This window comes from Miscanthus floridulus, chromosome 14 (assembly GCF_019320115.1).
Source record: "Miscanthus floridulus cultivar M001 chromosome 14, ASM1932011v1, whole genome shotgun sequence".
NCBI classification, from domain to species: Eukaryota; Viridiplantae; Streptophyta; class Magnoliopsida; order Poales; family Poaceae; genus Miscanthus; species Miscanthus floridulus.
In genome coordinates this window covers 9,138,337-9,163,799 of record NC_089593.1, presented here as the reverse complement: position 1 = coordinate 9,163,799, position 25,463 = coordinate 9,138,337, and the positions used below count along the sequence as shown (strand labels likewise).

Below are 25,463 nucleotides of genomic sequence, written 5' to 3'. Positions count from 1 at the left end.
ACCAGGCTTTGAAATTCCATTACCCAAATTTGTTCAATATCGTAAGACAGAAGAATGCAATGATCGCTGATGTACTGGGCTCAAACCCATTAAATGTTTCCTTTAAAAGAGCTTTAATGGAAAATAAGCTTACTGAGCGATTAAATCTAGCGGCTAGCGTTATGCATATCAATTTAAATGTGGGTATGGATACACTTGTCTGGGGCCCAGGGCCGGATTCAGGGGGGGCTGGGTGGGCTGCAGCCACCCTGGGCCACAAATACAAGGAGCAGGTCAGCCCAACTCGTCTTTAGCTTAACCCAAAAGTCCCATCAAAGCTCAGCTTGAAGTCTCCTTATGTTATTGAGTCTCTATTGGCCTAATTCTAGATCCGCCCCTGCTGGACCTAAACAAAAATGGTTCTTTCACTATAAGGTCAACGTACACCAAATTAATAATGGTATTAGGGTTACTCAGGAGATTTAGCATATGAATTGAAGGTCCCTTTAAAGGTAAAATTATTTATGTGGTATCTAAAGAAGGGATTCATCTTAACAAAAGAAAATCTAGCTAAGAGGAATTGGCAAGGTAGGAAAACTTGTGAATTTTGCTTCGAGTTGGAATCTATTCGTCATTTATTCTTTCAATGTCATTATGCTAAATTTCTTTGGCATGCCACTTTTATAGTTTTGGGTATTCTACAACCAATTTTGAAGATTTATTCAATAATTGGTCAAAACAAGGTGGTCCGAAACAAAACTCACGATTACTAATAGGTGTTGCAGTCATTTATTGGTCAATATGGCTCATTAGGAATTATTCGATTTTTAATAAACGGACACCAAAATCATTTGTGCCATTTTATTTAAGGCAACACATTGACTTTCGGTTTTGGGCTCAGTTGCAGCACACTGAGAGGCTATGACGCTGGCAGGTCATCTACTAGAGTGGAGGGCACTACACTTCTTCAACTCAGATGAATGGCCTTTTATTTGTGAGATCGATTCTTAAGCTTGGAACTTCTGGGTGTGCAAGTCGTTTTTTATTTTGTAATAATTAAATGTGGACTGGTGCCTCTCCTTTGAAGAGGGCTGACGGCTGAACCTTAATTCCATTATTATTAAAAAAATGAGCGGTAAGTGGTGGACAAGAAAAAGAAACAAGACTAGGAGGTCTTAAGACCTTCGATCAGTAAGGGTGGCTATTGACTTGATGACCATTATTCCTTGAGTCGTCTTGTGTTCTTTAGATTACATAGCCTTGCAATGACTATTATTAGTAGTATAACTATTGCAATTTTTGAGTAGCATGGAGAGTTAGAAGCATCTCCATGTAGAATCCAACTCCATCTGTTCTAATTTATATGTCATTTTGGCTTTTCGAGATACAACTTTTATTATATATCTAGACATATGGTATATCTAGGATTCTAGGTGCATAGCAAAAGCTATTTATCTAGGAAAGTCAAAATAACCTATAATTTGGAACAAAAGGTGATAGTTAGCTAGAGTTGTGATTGGAGCATAGGGGAGGCAGAGTATAAGCCATTAGATCGACACGTTGATATCATAGTATCACACACAGTTCTTCTCCCACACTCCATTTTCTGCTGAAATGAGGAGGTAGTGTCCTGTCTGTGTTGGTGCTTTTTTTTTTTTATTTATCTGTAATGGACTTCAGAATGAAAATAGCTAAATGCCGCTCAATTTTCCAGTTTACTCCATCCATTCAGATGTCATATTTGTTTTTTTTTTTTAAGTATCAGGACGGCATATTGAATTAGCTTTGTAGCTAAATTATTCTAAGAAAGTTGTGGCAAAGAGCTGAAGAATTTTTTTGTTCATAGCATAGGTGGTAGGAGCAAGTGAATATATAGGACGAGTAGAATAGAACGACGTGAGAAGGAAAAGGAAGAAGGAAAAGAAGAGTGGCTGGGGCTGGGAGACGGTGCCTGTCACACTCACACTCGAGCTAGCGCTGGCTCCATGAGGAGGAAGAGGAATCCATCATGATAGATCAACAGACGGACCGGAGCCCATTCTTCTCCAACACAGGTCGTCTGTGACGTAAGCTCTTACATGTGTATGCAATCGCACACTGACGTTGATTACTGCCACTTCAGGTTCAGGTTCAGGTTCCGGTTCCTCGATCCCAACACACCAGTATAAATTCTGGGACGAACAAGCTCGTGTCACCGAACATTCTGAAGCAGCAGCTGAAGCAGTAGAGAGAGCAGAAGAACCATACATACCATCTCGGCATCTCATCTCGCCATGGCTGCTGCTGCTCCGGTAGTGTCGCCGCCGGTGGTGGTGCCGCGCATGAAGCTGGGGTCGCAGGGGCTCGAGGTCTCGGCGCTGGGCCTGGGCTGCATGGGCATGTCCTTCGCCTACGGCCCGCCCAAGCCGGAGCCGGACATGGTGAGGATCATCCACCACGCCGTCGCCCCCGGCGTCACCTTCCTCGACACCTCCGACACACCAACGAGCTCCTCCTGGGCAAGGCGCTGCAGCTGCAGGCCGCCTCCGGCGCCGGCGGCGGGGTTATCAGGGACAAGGTGCAGCTCCTGGCCACCAAGTTCGGCATCTTGTACGTCGACGGCAAGCAGGAGGTCCACGGCGACCCGGCGTACGTACGTGCGGGCGGCGTGCGAGGGCAGCCTCCGGCGGCTCGGCGTCGACTGCATCGATCTCTACTACCAACACCGCGTCGACACCAGGGTACCCATTGAAGTCACGGTGTGTACTGTCCTCCTGCTCCTGTCTTTCGTTCGTTCTAACAAGAGAATACTAAACTTAGTTTTTGAATGCGTTGTTGCTAGATTTCTGAGCTCAAGAAGCTAGTTGAAGAAGGGAAGATAAAATACATAGGTTTATCTGAAGCCTCTGCTTCCACAATCAGAAGAGCTCACCGCGGTGCAGCTGGAGTGGTCAATATGGTCTATAGACGTGGAAGAAGATATAGTCCCTACTTGCAGGTATTTCCTTTTTTTTTTTTTTGAGAACACGCTTATGCGCGTATTTCATTAAGAAGCTAAGAGTTTCGAAAACAAGGTTATAGAAACTTGGTAACAAAAACGTTACCAAGCCACCTAGCACTACTGGATCCAAAGGTAAGACACTACATTGTTACAAAAGATAGCTACCAGCACAGCGGCGCTCAAGCTGAAGCACGCGCGAGCAGCCTGGAAAGGTGGGCGTTCCCGGCCGCACACCACCTCTCCGCTTCCTCCTTGATCAACATGGCCAGCCTTGGCGGCGAGGTTGCACCAGCCTGAAACGTTCTATGGTTCCGCTCCTTCCACAAGCTCCACCCAAGCAGTAAAACGAAGGAGTCGAACCCCCTGCGAAAGAACTTCAGGACGAGCTTTCTGTTGCCAATCCACCACTCCATGGCCCGAGCTCCCCAATAGCCATCCAGATTGATGTGTACTCTTGACAAGCAGATGAGCCACACTTCTCTACTAAAACAACAACCCAAAATGATATGGTCTAGGGTCTCAGGCTCTTGATCGCAGAAAATGCAAATGTTTGAATCTTGCAAACCATGGTGGAAGCGGCGATCCCCGGTCCAGCAGTGGTTGTGCATGGCTAGCCAGTAAAAGAAGCGAACTCTTGGCGGGGCAGGTGTTTTCCAGTTGAACTTTGCACCAAAGACCGTGGAGGATCCAAAGAACATTGCTCCATAAGCTGAGGCAGAAGAGTACCTTTGGTCCGGCGAGGGCGTCCAACAGAACGTGTCTGGCTCCAGCGATAGCTGCACCTCCTCCAGGAGGTCGCAGATACGTGATATGTCCAGCAGCATCTGCATAGAAGCTGGCCCCCGGATGTGACGCACCCAGGCATTGCCGGGCAGGGCCTCCGCCACCGTTGCCCGTCGACGCCTCCTCCCAACTGCAGCAAACGCAGTAGGTGCCTCGCGCTCCAGGCTGCTACCATTGAGCCAACGATCCGTCCAGAAGAACGTGGATCAGCCGTTCCCCAAGCGGTGCAGCGTTGCGGCCTGAAAGAGCGCCAGCACAGCATTTCATTTCATTTAATTCCGTGCTCATTTTACTACCATAATACTTGAATTAATCACCAGTGACAGTGACATTGCTAGTAGTAAGCTTATTTTCGATTGATTTATTTATTTATTTATGACGTTATTACCCTGATCATGTCATCAGAGAACTTGGAATCGGGATAGTGGCTTACAGTCCGCTGGGCAGAGGCTTCTTGTCTGGTGGGGCAAAGCTGATTGACTCGCTATCAGAACAGGATGTCCGGAAGGTGACGTCGCATTACTGCTACCTATATATACAACTTTGCTTGTAAATTCTCCTTTTGAGGTTGATTTGAGCTGGAAATTTCCTTAAGAGGCCGTTTGGATCCCTTCATTTTGGAAGAATTGAAATCTACTTAATGGATTAGGCTATTTGACTTAGATTTTGACATTTCATAACTTTTCCAAGCTCACAAATAAGCCTATCTCAAATTCAGATAGTAAGAGATAAAAATTGATTCTATAGATCACTATGCTATAATTCTACTCTTCAACTTATAGCAAACTCTTCAACTCACTTTCCTACAATAGAAATGCAACATATAAGTATGTCCCTTGTATGCCTAACAATAAATATACAAATATATTCCATATACAACTATATTAGCTTAATTAATCTATATCTAAATTGTAATTATTAGAATGAATTCAATTCCAATGATCCAAACGAGCCCTAATTGTATTATGATTGCAAGCTAACTAACCATAATCTCCAGAATAATTTATTCATCTTTTGATTTACATCAAGAGTAATTTTGGTGCAATTTAGGGTTTTTTTAGATTATCAATCATAATGGTAGGGTGGGTAATTTAGATGCAAATTTAGACGTTTACTTTAGATTGACTCATAATGGTAAAGGTGTGTAATTTAGACATAGATTTAGGGGTTAAATGGCAAATGAGGGTAATTTTGTTTAGGAAACAAAGTAGATCTTATTGCTCTTATTATCGAGTCCAACGTAGTGATGGCCAAATCTTGCTGTTGAATGATCTGTTGGAGGTCTCTAATTAGTAATAGTAATATGCATGATTAGTTGCATCTTTTCATTGAGAATTTTATTGTTCTGCAGATTTTCCTGAGATTTCAACCGGAGAATCTTGACAAGAATGCCCAAATATTTGAACGAGTTAATTCAATGGCGACAAGAAAAGGATGTACGCCATCACAACTTGCATTAGCTTGGGTTTGCCATCAAGGCAGCGATGTTTGTCCCATACCTGGCACAACAAAAGTCGAAAATTTCAACCAGAATATTGGAGCATTATCTGTGAAGCTCACACCAGAGGAAAAGAACGAACTCGAGTCATATGCTGCTGCTAGTAATGTCCAGGGAGACCGATATCTTCAGATGGGCAACACCTGGAAGTATTCTGAGACTCCTCCACTGTCGTCCTGGAAATCTGAGTAGCTTGATGTCCAACTTTTAGTATCTTCGTATACAAGCAATTTCTGGTATCTTCAACTATGTCTGATGTAATGGTTCCATATACTTTGCTTGCAGAAGGCACTGCTTAGAGGTTATCAGATTAACATAGCAATCATGTCCTTTAGATCCGCTTGGTGTTGTTACCTACACCAGCATGCATGCCTATGACTAGTACTCATCGTAGCAATAAATAAAGTTATGTAAGTAAGAGCAATATGTGTTGAATTGAAACTAGGGTAATAGTATTGTATGCATCACTCCTTTTGGTAGTGGCGTGCTCTTAAGAAATAATGTTTCTCTCCCAAATCCACCTTTTTTGTTCAAGAAAACACTTAGGTAATGAAAATTGATGGTTTCTTCTCTATTCATTTTATTTGCATAACATCCCAAAAATTAGGGCAGTTGTTAGCACCAAAAAAGGAAACATCATACCGCTCTATTCAGTTTGTTCCTTTTCAAACCATACTAGTTATTTCACACAAACTGTGGGTGCCTATGTGTAATTATGGAGAACTATCTATTTTATATGCATGGCAATGAGCAAAAGAGCTTTAAGGGTGTCAGTGTTTTTGACCTCTGACGATTAATCCAATGAATCACACGCCATAGGTCAGATGGGTTTCACACAACACACGAGTGCATACTGGTTTAGATACAGAGTACCCTACATCCAGTCTATGATGAAAGCTTTATTAAATTGCTTGTGTGTTGCGTGCATGGGTTTGCAGGGGCATTGGTGTTGTGTGTTCATGTTACCACACTCTCTACCCCTCTTTATATAATTCGGGAGCATAGGGTTACAAATTAGTTTCCATGATCGGATACAGATGTCGATGACAAGGAAATTTAGTCAGATAAGATTACATGCATGCATTGTTTTTATCTACATCTTGCATGCCTTGTTCGCTAAGTAAAATGAGGCACCCCAGGCCGTTTCCTCCGTTGATCGGTTGACCCAGTCCACACCTACTGGGGGGGGTTTCAGTTTAGGCCGTGATGAGGGTACTTGAGGCTCGTGTAGTCAACAGGGGAGGCCCATGTAGATAAAAAAATCACTTTTGCTACTTTTTATTTTTTTAATTTTCATGGCCATTACATTCTCAATTCATTGAGGACCAGCACAATCCAAAAAAGTTCAATCTAATCGAAAAGAGTGGACGATTCACTTATATTTCAACACTCTGTGGGTGTCTAACAATTGCGAAGTATAGGCTGACCCCCTAGTTGTTTAGAAATATCTATGAAGACTCCAGTGTCAAATTGAGTACCATTGTCAACCTTTAGTGCTTTAGGGAACTGAATGGCATATAACTTGTTGCGAGAACTATTTTTAATTGATATCGAGGTGATAGTTCACAATGCTTTGGCATCAATCCATTTGGTGAAATATTCTACCGCTACCATTACAGAGCGAAGGTCGCCGACCACTGTTTGGAGGGGTCCAACACCATGCCCCATCATTTCAAGGGCATGTGTGACAAATCAACATTGTATGATGCTCTAGGGATTGAAGTTGCATCTGCTATCATCTGGCAACCTTCACATGTTTGAACAATTTGCATAACATCTGCTATGGTTGTTGGCCAGTAAAATTCTTGCCTTCCTGACTAGTGCTCTAGGACAACTATGAGATCCACACGCTCCACTATGGATCTGGTAGATAAATACCTTCTTGATGAGCGATGCATTTGAGGAGTGGTGTGCAGACCCGTACCTCGTAAAGGTCTTTGACAATGAATCATATACCCTCTAGCTCTCTATTGCATATGCTTCGGTTGTGTAAATGATTAAAAGAGGCATACATTTTCCTGAGACCCGCGCGTGACCATTTATAGAGGTTGCTCCCAAAAATGCATGCCTCTATTAATCAGGGGACATGTCTCCTAAAATTATTTTTTTAGTAATGTTCAAAACAGAGATAAGAACACAAGAGCTCCAATATTGAACGCATGATACTAATTCACAATACTTTATCTTCCACATACATGTACAATACATCACTCTTGCTTTTGGTTTTTTGATACGCATTCATGTGTAGCAACTGTACAAAGTTGTAAACTCATGGTTCAGTTCGATCAGTAGACTGGAATGTTTGCATTGCGCTGGTCTCTTCTCCAGTCCCATGGCTTCTCAGGGTTCTCTGATGCAAAAAGCCCTCGATGTGCAGCTCTTGCCTCTCTCTCCCACTGCAAAATATCATAGTGCTAGTGAAAAACTTCTAGGAGCAGCAAATTTGGATTACTGCAAATAGCTATAGTTCAGATCAACACATGTGCCCTTAAAATTAAATGACAAATGACATAGCTCAAGGATGTTCACATCAAAAAGAATACTCTAGGCTTTCTGAGATTGCAATTTGGGATGTTTCATAAATGCACTTTAGGTACAATGGAATTTCTTACCTGCGCAAACTCTGGGCGCTTATCGTAAGTCTTGAAATGCCATACATGACCACTCTTTAGCATTTGCTCCTGAAAGACTCGAGAGTCCAGAGACACATTGATCATGTCATAATTGAAGCCATAAAACAATAGGTTGTGTGAACATAGTTTATTTTTCACCTGGATGAACACATTATCACAATATATGTCACCCACATAACGCCCAAACTGGTCCTGTCCATACACGTAAATTGTGACCCTTTTCCCTCCAATTAGCTTCACCAATGCATTCCTCGATTCCTTCCCACTAGCCATTTTAAGCTCTGGTGCATCGATGCCCCTTCAAGTCATGAAGAACATGCACTTGAGGACAATATTCCTAGTTATTATTGAATGCACAAGTTCAATTTGGAGAAACACTCACCTCATTCTGATTCTGTATTTCTTTGCAAGTATCTCTTCTCCTAAAATGGTTATTATCCTATTCATCAAAATTCTTAGTAAGTTTTGCTTTTGGTGATACCATAAAAAAGCAATTATATCAAAATTTATTTTCCCATGAGATATGTTAATGATATTTTCCCGATTACTTAACAAACTCCTGCATTGCTAAAACATCACAACATTTCCAAATTTTCAACTAATGAGATCTAGTTTATTATCCAAGTAACTGAGTATATCTAAACTTTAAATCATAAATATATTTCAAATAATATATGCATTTATGACATGTAAAGGATTGTGAAGGTTCAGTTTGAGTACTTATATCCTGCTTCATTGAGGCTCCTAAGAAGTGCATCGACCGTCTGGTAATCCTTATCAATGCGTGCTTGAGTCCTTTCAATCACCATCTCATGGACTTCTAGTGGCACATTCGCAGACTCCCTCGGGTCTGCTGTGTCAACATAGGCAGTAAATCCGTCGCCATCTCCAATGCACTTGTTGTGAACCTAATAGTAGTTGAGGTAACACTTTGTTCAAAATGTGACATCGTTGGTTAAGGGTTTTGTTTGCAATGGTTTATCATATCTGACCGGCAAAGTGTTCAGCACAAACTGTATGCCCTCTGGTAGTGAGGATGGTTGGTGGTCCGAGGATGTTGATGCTGAAGAGAATGATGGGATCGGGAGGTTGTAAAATGCAAGAATACCCTGAGAAGAAAACATTGTTTTTGGATAGGATGAGTTGAACATAACCATTAGTAATACTAATAGTGTAATGCAAATTGTAGTAAATTTCCTAGGGTTTCTAATCTTTGTCCAATGTTACTCCATTCTTTTATAAGGTATAGTCTCACTACGCAAAATCAATCTTTGGCTGTAATTTTCTTGTCATATTTTATTAGTAGTTATAAATAATAATCATTAGCAAGTGCTTGTAAATGCGAATCCAATTGTACGGATTTTATGGTATATAACTCATATACTACTGGACTAATTATTGGTCAAAGGTTAACTCAAACAGTTAAACTACGCCTTGTATGAATGAACTGAGGACTAGGATGCGCAGACAAACCTGCTTGCATCCATACTACTCTAGTTTATAAAATAGGTTTGTTAGTTTACATGTTCAAGCATTTTAAATATATATCATTGCTAATCTATACATTCGTCTTGTACGGTCCCTACAATTATTTAAGTAAAAAGGCAGGAAAAATAAGGTTACCTCCAAATTAGCTCTCTGAATCCTGCTTAGAGCTGCTGCAACTAGTCGGGCGGCCTCGGCTGGTGTTTTTGGTGGGGGACTAGAGTTCTTATATGCCTCCAAAATATTCCGGTACCTAGCATTGTGTAAATTAGAAGATCAAAATAGTCATAAGTTTTGTTTGTCTAAAAGACATTCAAGTTCTTCAATGGGTTTGTTATGCTTATTTTACTTCTCCATGTCGAAGCATGGCTTGTTCTATGTTTGGATAAGTATGGACAAACAACATTTCATTGAGGGCCCCTTTTCCTTTTGTACTACTCCTACAGTCCTACTGTCATATGCCTTTAGTCCTTGACTCTATTGAACTAGGGGAGGAATTAAAGCAACATTGACATCATTAGGTACACCAAATGTACTGATTATTAAAAAAAAATCATCAAGTGTACAAGTTTTTTGAAAGTGCTCCCTACCATTTAACCTGGGCTTTCTTGGACGATGTAACATTATTTCTGAGCGCTTCAGGTACCTGAAAGTGTAACAAATAAAATTTATTTATTGTATCTCATCACTGCAAAACATGTCGCGGAATTTTGGGAAAAGAAGGCTGTGAAACTGACATGATAAATCATCACAATCTTATTAATATCTGCAAGTGTTTTCATAAAATATGCTAGTAGTTGCAATGTCGCTTTACTGCTGCTGTTCAGCATTGCTAATGTACATGTCCATCCAAGTGCTAAAAGAATCAGAGATCAAATGGGTCGTTGGAGGTAAGTTGATTAGCAATTAATTTGTTCCTACCAAAAAAAACCCCCCCGCATCATGCGAATGAAGCTGAATACAGCGATGCAAGTGAAGATAAATCTTGAACTAGTGAACTCAGTAAAAAACATATTTGTCCAGGAGAGGCTTTATAGAGCACAAGCATATTTCATCGAGGCATAATTTAATTGCTTATAGTACAGAGCTTTATCTCCTTTTGTTTCATTTGGCGAAATATAACACATGCTCAACTTGTCAGAAGATGATTATGCATGCGCGCTGATAGAGATTGCATTGCTATACTTACTCTCACGGATATACTAGTTAATTAACCTTAGATCTTCAGAAGCTGAACTTTTAATGGATAAATGTGAATTTTGCTTGTGCAATTATTCATAGGTTGTCAGGGACTTTCTACAAAAGAAATTACTGTCAAGGACTTACAGTAACTGAATAGATGGCAAAATGAAGACAAACAAGCAGACACAAGGGAATCAGCGACGGAAGGGAGAGGATAGCAGTTTACCATGGATGTGGATTCGAAGTTGAGGAGGTCCTGAACCAAGGAGGCGACGCCGCCATGGGGACCTAGCTGGTGATGATCAGGCTGGAAACGAGGCGGAGAGCCCCAGCCGCCCTGTAGTATGATGCCGGGCTCGGAGGTTGGATGATAGTGGGGACGATAGTGATCATCACCATGGTTGTCTCCCCCCGTTAAGCACCTGAGGATGTTTCCCATGGATCCCTGCCTTCTTCAACCTCTCTCCGATCCTCTTCTTCGTGGTCACTCTCTGCAAATCTGCTGCTGCTGCTGCTTCGTCCACTTCACTTCTAAAGTTAAAGCTGGCTGAGGCGAGGGAAGGTGAAGAGGAAGTTGGTGTGGTGGCCGGTGGGACCGGCATAGTACAAGACTACAAGTGGACAAGAAAAAGAAGCAAGACTAGGCCGTAGACCATCATCTAGGAGAGTGACCGGATTGACTTGAGAGTTGAGACGACCATTCAGTCTTGTGTGCTTTTTTCAGGAAACACTCCGTCATTATGTTGTATATACTTGTATCCAGAGAAACAATTTGGATGCCCATGCCCTAAATAAGAAAAAATGCTTTACGTGGTATATGCAACTGCAATAGTCACTGCAAGGTGGGAACATGATGCATGTTCATCTTCCTCGTGTTTGATTGTAGGATTTAGAAATGGGTCAGGGACGATAGTGGCAGGCATTAGTGAGACATCTGGTTGTGCCAACACCGAGTTGGCGGAGGACGACTTGGGTCGGTGATGCCAGGATGGAGGCAAGGCCCTTAAAATAAAATTTGAGAGTTTATATAAAACACAGCTCTAACATGGTTCCTACTAGTGTGCACACGCGCGGGAAATCATGTTCCACACCTCCGCATCCAACTCGTGTTGTCTCCTATGTCACCCCTAGCGTGGCTCCCTTCCCTAGCGACCTCCCTCCCCCCTCCTCACGGCGCCCTCTGGCGTGGCTCCCCTGACACGGCCCCTTGGGTTGGCAATGGCTCCTCTCTCCCCAACCCCTCTTCTCTCGACAAACCCATCCTCGGTGAAGCCCTCATCCCTGGCAAACCCCTTCTCCATGAGACCCTCCACACTGGCGCAGCTCCCCTCCCTGTTCCTTCTCCGACGACCGGCCATAGCTCACGAGATTGGGCGACTGTGAATATGGGTTGTTGGAAGAGAATGACAAGTGGCCTGGGTCCAGTGTGTCATTGTCTACAGGAATACATTTGAGGGTTGCTAACGCTGGAGTAGATGAAAAATAATTAGACCCTTAAAAATAGGAGGAGTCCTCAAATAAAAAAATAGAGGCCATGATTTGAGCGTTCTTGCTGGAGTTACTCTCAATGCGGATAGCGCTCCATCGACATGATATTCCATAGCCTTAATAAGAAACATTATACAATAAATCTAAGAGCACAAATTTGTGTGTTTGAATCTGTGTATAAAAAATTAAGTACTGATGATTAAGGTAAACGAGGAATTTACCACAACGATCATACATGAATTTATATATACTTGTGAGTGCCCTGCTTAGATAAATTTAACATTATTATTTTTATCCAACCAGTAGATGTTCAAATTAGTAGCATTCTACACTTTTGTATGTAGACGGCTAAAACGTGTTTGGTACCGAGCCAACATGGCGTGAATCTCAAGTGGAAAGAAAGTTTAGCCGCAGCACAGTCAATCAAGCAAGCCACACTGAGAGTGACAAACAAAACAAAGAAGTGTGCAACTTGTTGGCGCCAAGCAGAGTTGTTCGACGAGTGCCGCGCGCTAACGTGTTCTTCGTTGTGCTTTGTTTTGCCTTAAAAGCATCAGGAAACTAATCCCTCCTAGCTGACGACCTAACTACAAGAGAATGCTTGACAAAATTAAATTAACAAAAAATCAGCCATGGATGGATCCTTCTAATCAGTGACGGAGCTTCCGGCGGCGACGGTTTTCTTGGGTGGCTGCTGCTGGATGACGAGGATGGAGACCTTGGACGCGAACTCCGCGGAGGCGAGCATGTCCCCCAGCACGCCCAGCTCCGGGAACTCGCTCCACTCTGACAGCCCGCTGGTGAGCTCCGTCGACCCCTCCGGGTCGCCTTCGCTCTCCCCGCCGCGGCGCCCCACGATGAGCAGGTCGAACTTCTCACTCATGGCGCACATGTTAGCCAAATTGTTGCACAACAGTATGTAATTTTTCGTTCTGATTTGAGTCATGCATCAGCTAGCTTAGGGGCAGGGCGTGGTCGATGACGTGCTTGATCACGACTTGGTCCGGTTCAGTTCGGTCAGTCCACGCCATGACGTGCTCAGCGCACGCAGCGCGCGTCACAGCGAAACGGCGTGGCACACTTTGTGCGGCATGGCGCGGGGGAGGCTTGGTTGTTGCAAGCCCGAGATTGTAGCATGCATTTGTGTATAAAAGCATCAATAACATACCGAAGGCATCACGTTGGAGAGCGCCAAAAATCCTCTTTTCTCGCGTGAGTTTGTTGCGCGTGTTTCCATCTGCTCGCGTTCTCGCCGTGGTCACCGCGCCGTCCCCGGCGTTCACGATCCAAGCTCACTGTGGTGTTTGGTTCCATCAAGTGGTATTAGAGCCTTAAGCTGCCGGAGTTGGGGGTGTCCGGAGGCGGAGAGAGGTTGTAGAGGAAGCAGGGTGATTTGGTCCACCATATCCGAGGAAGTGAAGGCGTGAACCCTAACGTCGCCGACATGGGTGATGCCAGTGGCAAGGACAAGGACGTGATGGAGCGGGCGTGGAACCATGCAGCCGGAAATTTGGTATGGCCTATGTTAACCCGCACCAATTACCAGGAGTGGTCCGCGCTTGTGCAATGCAATCTCGAAGGCATGTATCTGTGGATGCAATCGAGTCCGACAAGGTGGAGCGGCGCCGGGATCGGCTCGCTCTAGGCGCCATGATCCGTGGCGTGCCCCAGGATATGCACTCCATGCTCTTGAACAAGAAGTCGGTGAAGGAGGCTTGGGAGGCAATCAAGTCGATGCGTCTCGGTGCAGAACGTGTGAAGGAGGTGAATGCACAAAGGCTGCTGGCGGAGTTTGAGTCGATCGCGTTCAAGGCGGGCGAGACGATCGATGATTTCGCCGTGCGCATCACCAGACTCGCCACTGACCTGCATGGTCTTGGCGAGGAAAGCATGGATGACACACGCGTTGTGAAGAAGTTTCTCTAGGTCGTGCCGCCGCGCTACAACCAAGTGGTGATGACGATCGAGATGTTTTGCGACATCAAGAAACTCTCCATCGAGGAGCTTGTGGGCCGTCTACGGGCGGCGGAAGATTGTTTCGAGCCGTCGGTGGAGCAAGTGACGGATAAGACTGGCCGACTCTTGTTGACGGAGGAGGAGTGGGCGGCCAGGAACAAGAGCCACATCGTGCTGGACACGTCCTCGTCATCTGGCAGAAAGGGCGGTGGGCGCTATATCAAGAAGGGGAGATCCGGAGCGTGCGGCGGTGGCGAAGCGCGTGACTCTTGCGTGAAACTCACGTCGATGGGCACTCCGCGACGGAAAGGCAAGTGCCGCAAATGTGGCATCTACGGGCACTTGCGAAGGAGTGCAAGACGAAGGAGTTGAAAGAGGAGCGGTAGGAGGCCGCTCACCATGCGAACGCCGACATCGAACAGCCGGCGCTTATGGTGGCGCAGGTCTGCAATGTTGTGCGGACCACGAACTCCACCGCACAACGGGTGTTCCTGAACCAGGAACGCGTGTCCCCGTCAAAGTATGATGAAGGCGCATGGGTCCTCAACACCGTCGCCACGAATCATATGACTAGGTGCCGGGCGTCGCTGGCAACCATAGACGAGACGGTGCGCGGCGCGGTGCGGTTTGGAGATGGATCCACGGTGGAGATCTACGGGATCGGGGCTATGACGATCGCCGGCAGGAATCAGGACCATCGTGTGCTCACTGAGGTATACTACATCCCATCCCTCAAATACAATATCGTGAGTCTTGGCCAATTGGAAGAAGGGGGGTGTCGCATCGAGATCGATGACGACGTCCTAAAGGTGTTTGAGCGCCGCCAAGCTATGAACTAGGAGAGGGGCGTTATGATCCAAGCAGAGAGGAGGAATCGCCTGTACATCATGAAGGTGAACCTGACCTCACCCGTGTGCCTGATGACCAAGATGGATGAGCAGGCGTGGCTCTGGCATGCATGGTATGGACACTTGAATTTCAGGTCTCTACGTGAGCTGGGTGCCAAGGAGATGGTGGAGGGTATACCCCTGATCCGGCGTGCAGAGCAGGTGTGCGATGGCTGCGCACTGGGCAAGCAGCACCGCACACCCTTCCCTAGGCCTCGACGTACCGCGCGACAGTGGGGGCTTGAACTGGTGCACGGTGATCTGTGTGGGCACATTACGCCGCCCACACCCGGTGGGAAGTCATTCTTCTTGCTCATCGTCGACGATCACAGCCGCTATATGTGGCTTGAGCTACTGGCGTCCAAGGATGAGGCGCTAGTGTATTTCAAAAGGTTCAAGGCAGCGGCCGAGGTGGAGTCGGGTCATCACCTGAAGGCGTTCAGGACGGACCGTGGTGGCGAATTCAACTCAGGTGCGTTCGTGGCTTTTTGTAACGACCACGGCATCAAGCACAGCACCACCACGCCATATTCCCCACAACAGAATGGAGTAGTAGAATGACAAAATCAGACCATCGTGGAGATGGCTCGTTGCCTGCTCAAGAGCATGCGAGTACCTGCTCGGTTTTGGGGTGAAGCAGTCAAGGTGGCGGTGTACCTGTTGAACCGATCACCGACGAAAAGCCTGAACGGGAAGACCCCATTTGAAGGTTGGTTTGGGAAAAAGCCAGGGGTCAAGCATCTGTGTATGTTTGGTTGTGTTGCTTATGCCAAGCATGTTGGCCCCGGCATAAACAAGCTGGCGGACAGATCAGTTCCAGGTGTGTTCTTCGGCTATGAACCGAGGACGAAGGGATTCCGTGTGTATGATCCCGTGAAGGACAAGTTGATGGTGACCAGAGATGTGATATTCAACGAGAAGAAGGCATGGAATTGGGAGGGGAATGATAGTAGGCTGAGCAATGACGCAGCAGTCCCTGATACTTTTACGGTTTAGTGTTTTGACACTGTTCCTGGTCCGACAATAGGGCCTGACGCTGATTCTAAAAGGAGCACCGCCTCTAAACCTAATGATGGTGAACCGGCCTCACCTGCTGCATCAATTCCATTCATGGGGGGTGCATCTAATACACCACCACACATCCCAAGTGCCAGCCCTGGTACACCAGGTCAGATGATCTAATGGGCAACGCCGCCCACCAATGCCTCTGAAGATTCTGATGGTGCTCCACTGCGATTTAGAACCATTCCCAATTTGCTTGAAACAACCGAGGAAATGCAGGGGTTCGAGTACAGTGGGCTTTGCCTAGTAGTAGTAGAAGAACCAAGGACGGTGGATGAGGCTCTGTTTGGAAACTGCTGGAGGTAGGCTATGCAATCGAAAATGCAGGCAATTGAAGAAAACCACACCTGGAATGTCAGTGATCTGCCAGCCAAGCAAAAGGCTATAGGCCTAAAGTGGGTTTTAAAGTCAAGAAAGATCCAGATGGAAATGTTGTCAAGTATAAAGCAAGGTTAGTGCCCAAGGGGTATGCTCAGCGCCAAGGAGTAGACTTTGATGAAGTATTTGCTCCAGTTGCCAGGATTGAGACTGTAAGGGTGCTGTTGGCACTAGCAGCACAAGGTGGATGGGAGGTACACCATATGGATGTGAAATCTGCTTTTTTGAATGGTGACTTAACTAAAACAGTGTTTGTGCAGCAACCTCTAGGTTTCATCATTGGTAATGGAGACAAGGTGCTTAAATTGAGAAAGGCACTCTATGGCCTTAGGTAGGCACCCAGAGCATGGAATGCTAAACTTGATGAAGAGCTAGTTGCTCTCGGTTTTGTGAGAAGCAAGCTAGAACATGTTGTATACAGAAGGAGCTGCAAGAACTCATTTCTACTTGTGGGGGTGTATGTTGATGATTTGATCATCTCTGGACCAAATATCAGTGACATTAAACAGTTTAAGTCAGAGATGAGGAAGAAATTCAGCATGAGTGATCTAGGTCTCTTGAGCTACTACTTAGGGATAGAGGTGAAGCTGGGAGATGGGAGAATTACATTGAGTCAGAGCTCTTTGTAGAGATACTTGAGGGGGCAGGCATGAAAAACTGCAACCCTTGTGATACACCCATGGAGTGTCGGCTCAAGCTCTACAAGAAGGAGGGAGAAGCCGTAGATCCTACTGCATATAGAAGCATAATTGGTTGCCTCAGATACATCGTCAACACCAGGCCAGATCTTGCATATGCGGTAGGTGTTGTTAGCAAGTACATGGAGGCACCAGGGAGAGAGCACTAGGATGTTGTTAAACATATCTTGAGATACTTGAAGAGAACAGTAGGGTATGGCTGCAGATATGAGAAGGGAACTGAACTGAAACCCATCTTGCTCGGGTACAGTGACAGTGACTTTGCAGGAGATGTTGAGGATATGAAGAGCACCACGGGTGTTGTATATTTCCTTGGCAATAGCCTGGTAACATGGGCATCACAGAAGCAGAAGATTGTTGCTTTGTCTTCATGTGAAGCCGAGTATGTGGCGGCGGCAGCAGCAGCGTGCCAAGGCGTTTGGTTAAGCCGGTTGATAGCAGATATGATGGGAACGAAGGAGGCGACCGTGAAGCTACTCATGGACAATATGTCTGCCATCACTCTTAGCAGGAACCCAGTGCACCATGATCGCAGCAAGCATATTGATACTAAGTATCACTTTATTCGTGAGTGCATTGAAGAAGGCAAGCTAGAGGTGGATCATGTTGGGACTGCGGGGCAGCTCGCCGACATCTTCACCAAGTCGCTGGGGCGAGTCAAGTTCGTGGAACTGAGGAGTGCTCTCGGCATCGTCGATGTGCAACAAGTTTGGGGGTGATTTGTTAGCCAAATTGTTGCACAACAATATGTAATTTTTTGTTCTGATTTGAGTCATGCATCAGCTAGCTTAGGGGCAGGGCATGGTCGATGGCGTGCTTGATCACGACTTGGTCCGGTTCGGTTCGGTCAGTCCGCGCCATGACGTGCTCAGCGCACGCAGCGCGTGCCGTAGCGAAACGGCGTGGCGCACTTTGTGCGGCATGGCGCGGGGAGGCTTGGTTGTTGCAAGTCCGAGATTGTAGCATGCATTTGTGTATAAAAGCATCAATAACAGACGGAAGGCGTCACGTTGGAGAGCGCCGAAAATCCTCTTTTCTCGCGTGAGTTTGTTGCGCGTGTTTCCATCTGCTCGCGTTCTCGCCGCGGTCACCGCGCCGTCCCCGGCGTTCACGATCCAAGCTCGCTGTGGTGTTTGGTCCCATCAGCGCACCACCGACGCGGTGCCCTCCGCGTCCTCCACCGTCTTCTCCACGTACACCATGCGCTCGTTGTCCCTGTGCCTGGCCCAGAACTCCTGTAGCAGCTCCTCGTCCCGCGCCTCGTCTTGCCCGCCCATCCCGACCCAGTTCCGGAGCTTGAACCGCACCACCGTCAGCGACATGGTCCCGGCCTCGGGCATCCGCGCCGCGTACGCCAGCGCCTCGCGGTGGTCGGCGCCGCCCAGGAAGTAGGGCGCCGCCCGCTGGAGCAGGCTGTTGGCGGCGGTGGCGCACGCCGACCCTGACGCGAGGCCATGGTTCACGAGGATGGCGACGGAGTAGGGCGCGTACTGCAGCACGCTCCGGTTGATGGAGCGGATGGCGTTGTTCGCCGTGCTGCGCGCGCCGTCGGAGGACTTGTGGAAGGGGAGCAGGATGAGGTTGGCCTTCCGGCTGTGCGCCAGTGAGCACACGTCAGTGGTGCATCGAGCTGAAGGGCGCCTGCGCCACGTACGGGCTCACCGTCACCTCCCCCGGCGCCGCCTGCTGCTTGAAGTATCGGAACGCGTTCACGATGCGGTCCGACGGCGTCGGGTTGCCGCCGCTGTTGGACGACCTCGTGCTCTTCTGGTGGGGCTTCAGCACGGACGCGGCTCGACCGATGAGCTCCGTGAGGTGGAGCATGATGAGCGACATGGGCGAGTCGCGGGACGAACCTGACGCCTCCAGCAGGTCGATCAGCAGCGCCGCGTGGTCCTCGCTGTAGAGGCAGGTGAGCACGCGGAGGTCGGCGCTCAGCTGCGCGTGCTCCAGCGATCGCCGCTTCGCCCGCGCGAACTGCCCCGATGGGTCGTACAGCATCTTGATCAGCGGCGTGGACATGGCGGTGATGAGCACCATGGACATGGTCAGCGTCGAGTAGTGCTCCGCCGTGGCCTTCATGGTGTCGCCCCAGTTGTTGATGGCGGCCACCTCCACGATGCCCTGGATGTTGAGCATGAGCGCCAGCACGATGGCGTCCCGGAATGGCATGGTGAAGAAGAGCCCCGCGGCGACGCAGCCGACGAGCTTGCCCAACACGCAGAGCGCCACGAACAGCTCCAGCGCGCACCACTTTTCCGACGCCTCGGACTTGGTGAACTCGGTGAGGTCGGTGCGGTAGCCGGAGAGCGCCATGTAGACGGGCAGGAAGAGCGCGATGAAGAAGGAGTCGAGGCGCTCCGTCATGGTGGCGCCGATGGGCATGCCGCCGGGGAGCGCCAGCCCCAGCATCATGGGCCCGATCATGTACTTGAACCCGATGGCGTCCGTCACCAGCGCCGACAGCAGCGCGGCGATGACCACCACCACGAAGGAGCCCTCGGAGAGGAGCGCCCACGTCGGGGTGCGCTTGTACGCGATGTACCGGCCGGCGGGGCGCGCCACGAAGCCGACGAAGAGCACGAACGTGACGAAGGAGGCGAGGATCTTGGCCGTGAAGGCTGGCGACCTGGCATCGCCGATGAGGATGACCGCCGCGGTGCAGGCGCGGATGAACCAGGAGGTGACGTCGGTGATGAGCGACTCCGTGAGCGCGATGCGGCCGAGGTCGGTGTTGAGGAGGTCGAGGTCGGAGAGCGCGTCGGCGATGACGGGGAAGGAGGAGAGGGAGAGGCGGACGGCGAGCTCGGTGACGAGCGAGGAGCCCCACAGGTCCTCTGGCAGCGTGGGCTGGAGCGCGTGGAAGACGGGCAGGGTGACGGCGAGCGGCACGACGGCGCCCATGATGCCGCCGGCGACGGCGCGGCCGCTGGGCCGGCGGAGGAGGCTGAGGTCGGTCTTGACTGCTTCTCCATTAAAGAACGTCACTAGCTGCTGGTTATCAGTCAGGAAGACAGAGTTTTGTATGTCCATCCCAGCGACCACGGAAGCCGCTAACGCCATGGCCGCTGCTTCAGCCACTAGAACAGAGGTGGTGTTGGCCATGGATGCTTTGATGTAGATCGCAGAACGGTGACGGGGGTTGACCTGCACGCTGGGGGACCTGTTGGGGCCGATCCGGTTATGTTGATGCGTCTGTGTAGCATCTTGTGCCAGGCAACAGCGCTCTGTACAGAGGCGGGCCAGGCATTGCCGAACACAACAGAGGGTGACCTTCAGCAGCATTGTGGCCAGTGGCTTCACTTGGTGGTCCTGCAATGGGGAGACTGTTACCTGGCATGGACGAATCATCATTTTGTTCTTCATTCTCATGCACCTGTTCTTCATTTCGGCCATTGGAGAGCGAGGTGTTGTTGATGTTCGCAGCCACCGCGTTATGTACCTGCCAAACAGTCCAAGTTTTCCTTTGGAAGCAATGGTCGTTCTTGGCTTTCCAAATGTACCAGAGGGTGGTTAACATCTTTTCAATCTGTTCATCCTATGTGTTATGGTTGATAACATGGGCAAGAATATCCTGTATTCCATCATGTTCAAGAGTGTCATGGTCCGAAGGGACCCCCCTCAGAGCGGGCCGGCGGGAGCCCGCAACCCGGCGACAGCGAGGGCCGCTGGGCGCGCGCGAGGCCAGGAGGAGCCACGGCAGGGGTGTGTGTGGTGGTGGGGTGGGTGGGGGGGGGGGGGGGGGGGGGGGGGCTCCACCTCCCAATTACCCCAAGATTTAGGTAGTTTAGGAAAATAAAAGATATCTAGGAAAAATAAATAGATAATTGTTTAGGGAAATAGAGTCAAGATTTGTTAGGAAAGTAGAAAGTTTGTTTTAGGAAAGGTAAATCCAAACTTATAAGGATTACCTCTAGATTGCTTGGTGTGCAAGTTCCGTAGGACTGTAAAAGTGAAAACAGTTTTGTCGCGTGATGAGACTCAAATTTAAAAAAATAGAAAACCCTTCAATACGATGTCGGATGAAGATCATTTTTATATGTAAATTGTAGACCTCGATGAGATCTACAACTTTATAGTTTTAATTTGTTTCATTTGAGGACAGTAAGATGCTCGAAAAAATAATATAAAATTTCAGCACCATATTTTGTCATGTGATGAGACTCAAATTTCAAAAAATAGAAAACCCTTCGATACGTTGTCGGATGAAGATAATTTTTATATGTAAATTGTAGACCTCAATGAGATCTACAACTTTGTAGTTTTGAGTTTTTTCATTTGAGGACGTTAAGATGCTCAAAAAAATAATTTAAAATTTCGGCGCCTCCCAAAAATAGAAAACCGCTTTTCAAACCGGCCGAGGACCAAATTCGTCCGGTTTTGATAGTTGGAGGGTGTTTCTTGACCGGTTTCAGAGTTGAAGGTTGAAAATCGAACTTTGGTGCAAGTTGAGGGTTGTAAAGTGTACTTTACCCTATATGTTATAATGTAGCGTGAAGAGATAAGAGTTAAGGATTATTTAGAACATTTGGTTGCAAGTTTGAAGTGCTGGAGCGGGGTGAATTGGGGACATGTAAAGTGTGACATCATGAGCTGCCCGTGCAGAGAAGTCTGCCTTTGATGTTCAGCTAGACAGCTGCTCTTTTCATCATGGCAGCTTCTTGGACCCCAAAAAAGTTACGTGTATTTCATTTAACAAATACATAAGGATGGCACTCTATTCCCACCAGGCACCAACTAAATGTTTTACTTCTATATTTTCTTTTGGAAAATAACTACCAGGATAAATGCGCATTCAGATCAGGACATAATTGAGGCGCACTACATCATTCTCTTATGAGTTAAATGCACCAGAGATCCATTAACCTGTGAGGAAGTTTCAGTTGAGTCCATCAACTTCCAAAGTGGCTTTTTGGGTCCATAAACTTTTAAAATGGTTCACTGCAGTCCATACCTATTTATTTAACCTTAAATTCAAAGCACATTTATAGAAAACCCCTTCCCTAACGCATGCAGGTGCATGCATGGCCGGGTTTAGTGCTTTACTGTAGCTGGCGAGGAAGGGAATCAGCGCCGCGCTCTTCTCGGTGTCCACCACCATCTCGTCCTTCACCAACGGCGGCCTGCTCCCGATGAACGAGAGCATGGCGGTGTTTGCCGCGAACCGTGGCCTGCTCCTGCTGCTGGCGGCACAGATCCTCGCCGGCAGCACGCTGCTCCCGGTGTTCCTCAGGCTGGCGGTCAGCGCCACGAGAGGGCTAGCGAGGGTGTTGTTCTTGTTCACCGGGCGAGGAGGACCCGTCGAGGAGCTCGTACCCATGGACATGGAGAACAGCGCCGCGGCGGCGGGCTTCGGCCACCTGCTGCCGAGCGACACGCGGGCGGCGTCCCTCGCCGCCACGGTGGTCGCCGTCGCGGTCGCCGCAGCGGCGCTCCTCTGCTGCCTGAACTGGAACTCCGCGGTGTTCGCTGGGCTCACCGCCGGCGAGAAGGTTACCAACGCGGTGTTCATGGCCGTGAACGTGCGGCAGGCCGGGGAGAACTCCGTCGACTGCTCCCTCGTCGCGCCGGCGGTGCTGGTGCTGTTCCTCGCCATGATGTCAGTCATGCTCCTCCGCGCGAAATTGAAGCATACGCGACAGCATATTGTTCGATCATTGACAGATTTTGCATGCCAACCGACGACTTTCAGGTGCATCCCCGCGTCGGCGACATTGTTGTCGGTGCACGACAACGGCGGCGAAAAGAAAAGGAGCGGCGCTGGAGAGCCGGAACGCAAGGATGGAGAGAAGAAGAGGAGACTGTCGCTGAACAGCACGCTGCTGTCACCGCTGGCCTGCAACGCCGCAGCGGTAATGCTCGCCTGCATCACCCCTGGTCGCTCCACCACCCGGAGAAGCTGTACGGTTGTCATGGCAGGTGGCGGTCGCCTCCGCTGCCGGCAGCAGCCTCGAGCAGCTGTAGCCAGTGGACAGACCCACGTTCCCATAAGCACTGCATCCATGCAGGAATCCATATGTCAGTTTCAGAAGCTCCAAAATCCATATATGGGCTGTGAACTGTGATGTTCGTCGATCGTGCATGTGCACCTCATCTAATCACCTCGAAGATCACGTTGAACGTGGAGAAGTTGAGCGGGTCGCCGGAGATCGATCGCCTCTCGGTGATGCAGGCGAGCATTACCACTGCAGCGTTGCAGGCCAGCGGTGACAGCAGCATGCTGTTCAGCGACAGTCTCCTCTTCTTCTCTCCATCCTTGCCCTGCGAACACCGCGGAGTTCCAGTTCAGGCAGCAGAGGAGCGCCGCGGCGGCGAGGGACGCCGCCCGCGTGTCGCTCGGCAGTAGGTGGCCGAAGCCCGCCGCTGCGGCGCTGTTCTCCATGTCCATGGGTACGAGCTCCTCGACGGGTCCTCCTCGCCCAGTGAACAAGAACAACACCCTCGCTAGCCCTCTCGTGGCGCTGACCGCCAGCCTGAGGAACACCGGGAGCAGCGTGCTGCCGGCGAGGATCTGTGCCGCCAGCAGCAGAAGCAGGCCACGGTTCGCGACGAACACCGCCATGCTCTCGGTCGTCGGGAGCAGGCCGCCGTTGGTGAAGGACGAGACGGTGGTGGACACCGAGAAGAGCGCGGCGCTGATTCCCTTCCTCGCCAGCTACAGTAAAAGCACTGAACCCGGCCATGCATGCACCAGCATGCGTTAGGGAAGGGGTTTTCTACAAATATGCTTTGAATTTAAGGTTAAATAAATAGGTATGTACTGCACTGAACCATTTTAAAAGTTTATGGACCCAAAAAGCCACTTTGGAAGTTGATGGACTCAACTGAAACTTCCTCACAAGTTAATGCATCTCTGATGCATTTAACTCTTCTCTTATTATATGCTAGCTGCTTGCACTTAGAAGCTCGCAGATGTGTGTAGAATAAATAAATTATCAACCGTGTGTTTCTATGTTATTGGAATATCGGTATGTTTCAGTGCACTTTTGATGAAAATTCATCTTATGCTCTATTTTCAGGTCTCGTCCATTCTGATTTGCTTAAACCTGCACACAATGCTTCAATAGTTGATGGACCAACACCTGTAGTTAGGTCTGTCTCTATGAGAGACATGGGAACAGAAATGACTCCAATTGCCAGCCAGGAGCCTTCTCGGACCGCGACTCCTATAATTGCATCTAGTCCAACTTCCTCTCGGACACCAACTCCGCAACGATCGCAACAGCCAGTGTTGCGGTTGACAGAACATATAGCCGCTGTTAAAGCAATAGCGTGGTCACCACATCAGCAAGGACTCCTGGTATCAGGAGGTGGAACAGCTGATAGATGCATCAGGTTTTGGAACACGGCTAATGAAAATGTTCTGAACTCAATTGACACAGGCAGCCAGGCAAGTAGTAGTTCTGACCACTAATGATCTCTCTGTTGTGTGGTGCTGCTATCCTCATCTTTTGCTTTCTGTTGCAGGTTTGCAACCTTGCGTGGTGTAAAAATGTGAATGAGCTTGTGAGCACACATGGGTATTCCCAAAATCAAATCATGGTGTGGAAATATCCATCCATGTCAAAGGTGAGCTTATATGTTGTGGATCTAAGTACTTAGCATCTCCTGATACATCAGTAGGCCAGCCGTACACTGCATCCTTTGGATACAGTTATAGAATGACTTCCAATCTGCGCAACACAGTCTTTCTCGGCTTGCTTCTGAAATATAATAATTCCTTTCTATGGGATGATACATTGAATTAAGGAATGCTTAAACCAACAGTGAACCTTAAAGCAAGCAATGAAAACCATTTGCTGTATAATACCATTGATAGCATGCTTAGTTTCACATCAGTTGATCAGTAAGAACATTGTCATATAATTGTGCCCTTTTGGTATGAAGCATCAAAAGCCCTCCATGGTGTGACTCCATATGCAAGTTATTAATTAGAGTCGTCTTGGATTCCACGCCAAAGATGTAATTTTGTTTCTGTGGGTTGAGACATTGACTTACGAGCGGCTGAAAACACAATAGAAATGTAAACTAGGCAATGAAAACCACTTGCTGTGCACCGTACACTGGTTATGTGCTTCTTAATAAACAGTTTTTGTAGTGATGTCATTTGTATGGCGTAACTTATATAGTTTACCAGGGGCCATTTCTTTTTAACCTAATTTCACTGACTATTGGATTATTTGGGGGGCAGACAGGTTGCAACTCTAACCGAACATACAATGCGTGTGCTTTACCTTGCGTCGTCGCCTGATGGACAGGTAAACCCGAATGCAGTTAGTTTGTACATTGTTTTAATGATGAACCCAGAAACTACTATCTATCTCGTTGAGGAGAGCAGCTAAGATGGTGAGATGTAATTTGCAGACCATAGTAACAGGAGCAGGCGACGAAACTCTACGGTTCTAGAACATATTTCCATCAGTTAAAACACAGGTAGGCTATAATTTCTTAAGG

At 47.9% G+C, this 25,463-nt stretch overlaps 1 protein-coding gene, 1 long non-coding RNA gene and 3 pseudogenes across 2 annotated transcripts; 2 read left to right on the top strand and 3 right to left on the bottom strand.

Annotated features, from left to right (window-relative positions):
• The first annotated feature begins 2,212 nt into the window (after positions 1 to 2,212).
• On the top strand, positions 2,213 to 5,432 carry LOC136504283 (probable aldo-keto reductase 2; annotated as a pseudogene).
• A 1,955-nt stretch (positions 5,433 to 7,387) lies between these two features.
• On the bottom strand, positions 7,388 to 11,112 carry LOC136504282 (probable staphylococcal-like nuclease CAN2). The gene is made up of 9 exons (XM_066499151.1): positions 10,767 to 11,112; positions 9,949 to 10,004; positions 9,497 to 9,611; positions 8,866 to 8,982; positions 8,594 to 8,781; positions 8,256 to 8,312; positions 8,012 to 8,171; positions 7,853 to 7,921; positions 7,388 to 7,636 (listed from the first exon to the last, which is right to left on the bottom strand). Exons 1-9 carry the CDS (start codon positions 10,977 to 10,979, stop codon positions 7,526 to 7,528), a joined length of 1,086 nt encoding a protein of 361 aa, XP_066355248.1. The 5' UTR covers positions 10,980 to 11,112; the 3' UTR covers positions 7,388 to 7,525.
• A 1,562-nt stretch (positions 11,113 to 12,674) lies between these two features.
• LOC136502993 (cation/H(+) antiporter 15-like) lies at positions 12,675 to 20,140 on the bottom strand (annotated as a pseudogene).
• A 2,737-nt stretch (positions 20,141 to 22,877) lies between these two features.
• Positions 22,878 to 24,122, bottom strand: LOC136502992 (cation transporter HKT2;4-like; annotated as a pseudogene).
• Positions 24,123 to 24,225: 103 nt separating this feature from the next.
• Positions 24,226 to 25,392, top strand: LOC136504303 (uncharacterized). Its single transcript, XR_010770844.1, has 3 exons — positions 24,226 to 24,399; positions 24,477 to 24,578; positions 25,205 to 25,392. It is a non-coding gene; the product is annotated as an uncharacterized lncRNA (long non-coding RNA).
• Positions 25,393 to 25,463: the final 71 nt, after the last annotated feature.

Coding starts and splice junctions, on each gene's coding strand:
- LOC136504282 (XM_066499151.1), bottom strand. CDS start 10,979: ATGGGAAACATCCTCAGGTGCTTAACGGGGGGAGACAACCATGGTGAT. Junction 8,983..9,496: donor TTCAGAGAGCTAATTTGGAG/GTAACCTTATTT, acceptor TTTTCTTCTCAG/GGTATTCTTGCATTTTACAA. Junction 8,782..8,865: donor TTGTGCTGAACACTTTGCCG/GTCAGATATGAT, acceptor AACTACTATTAG/GTTCACAACAAGTGCATTGG.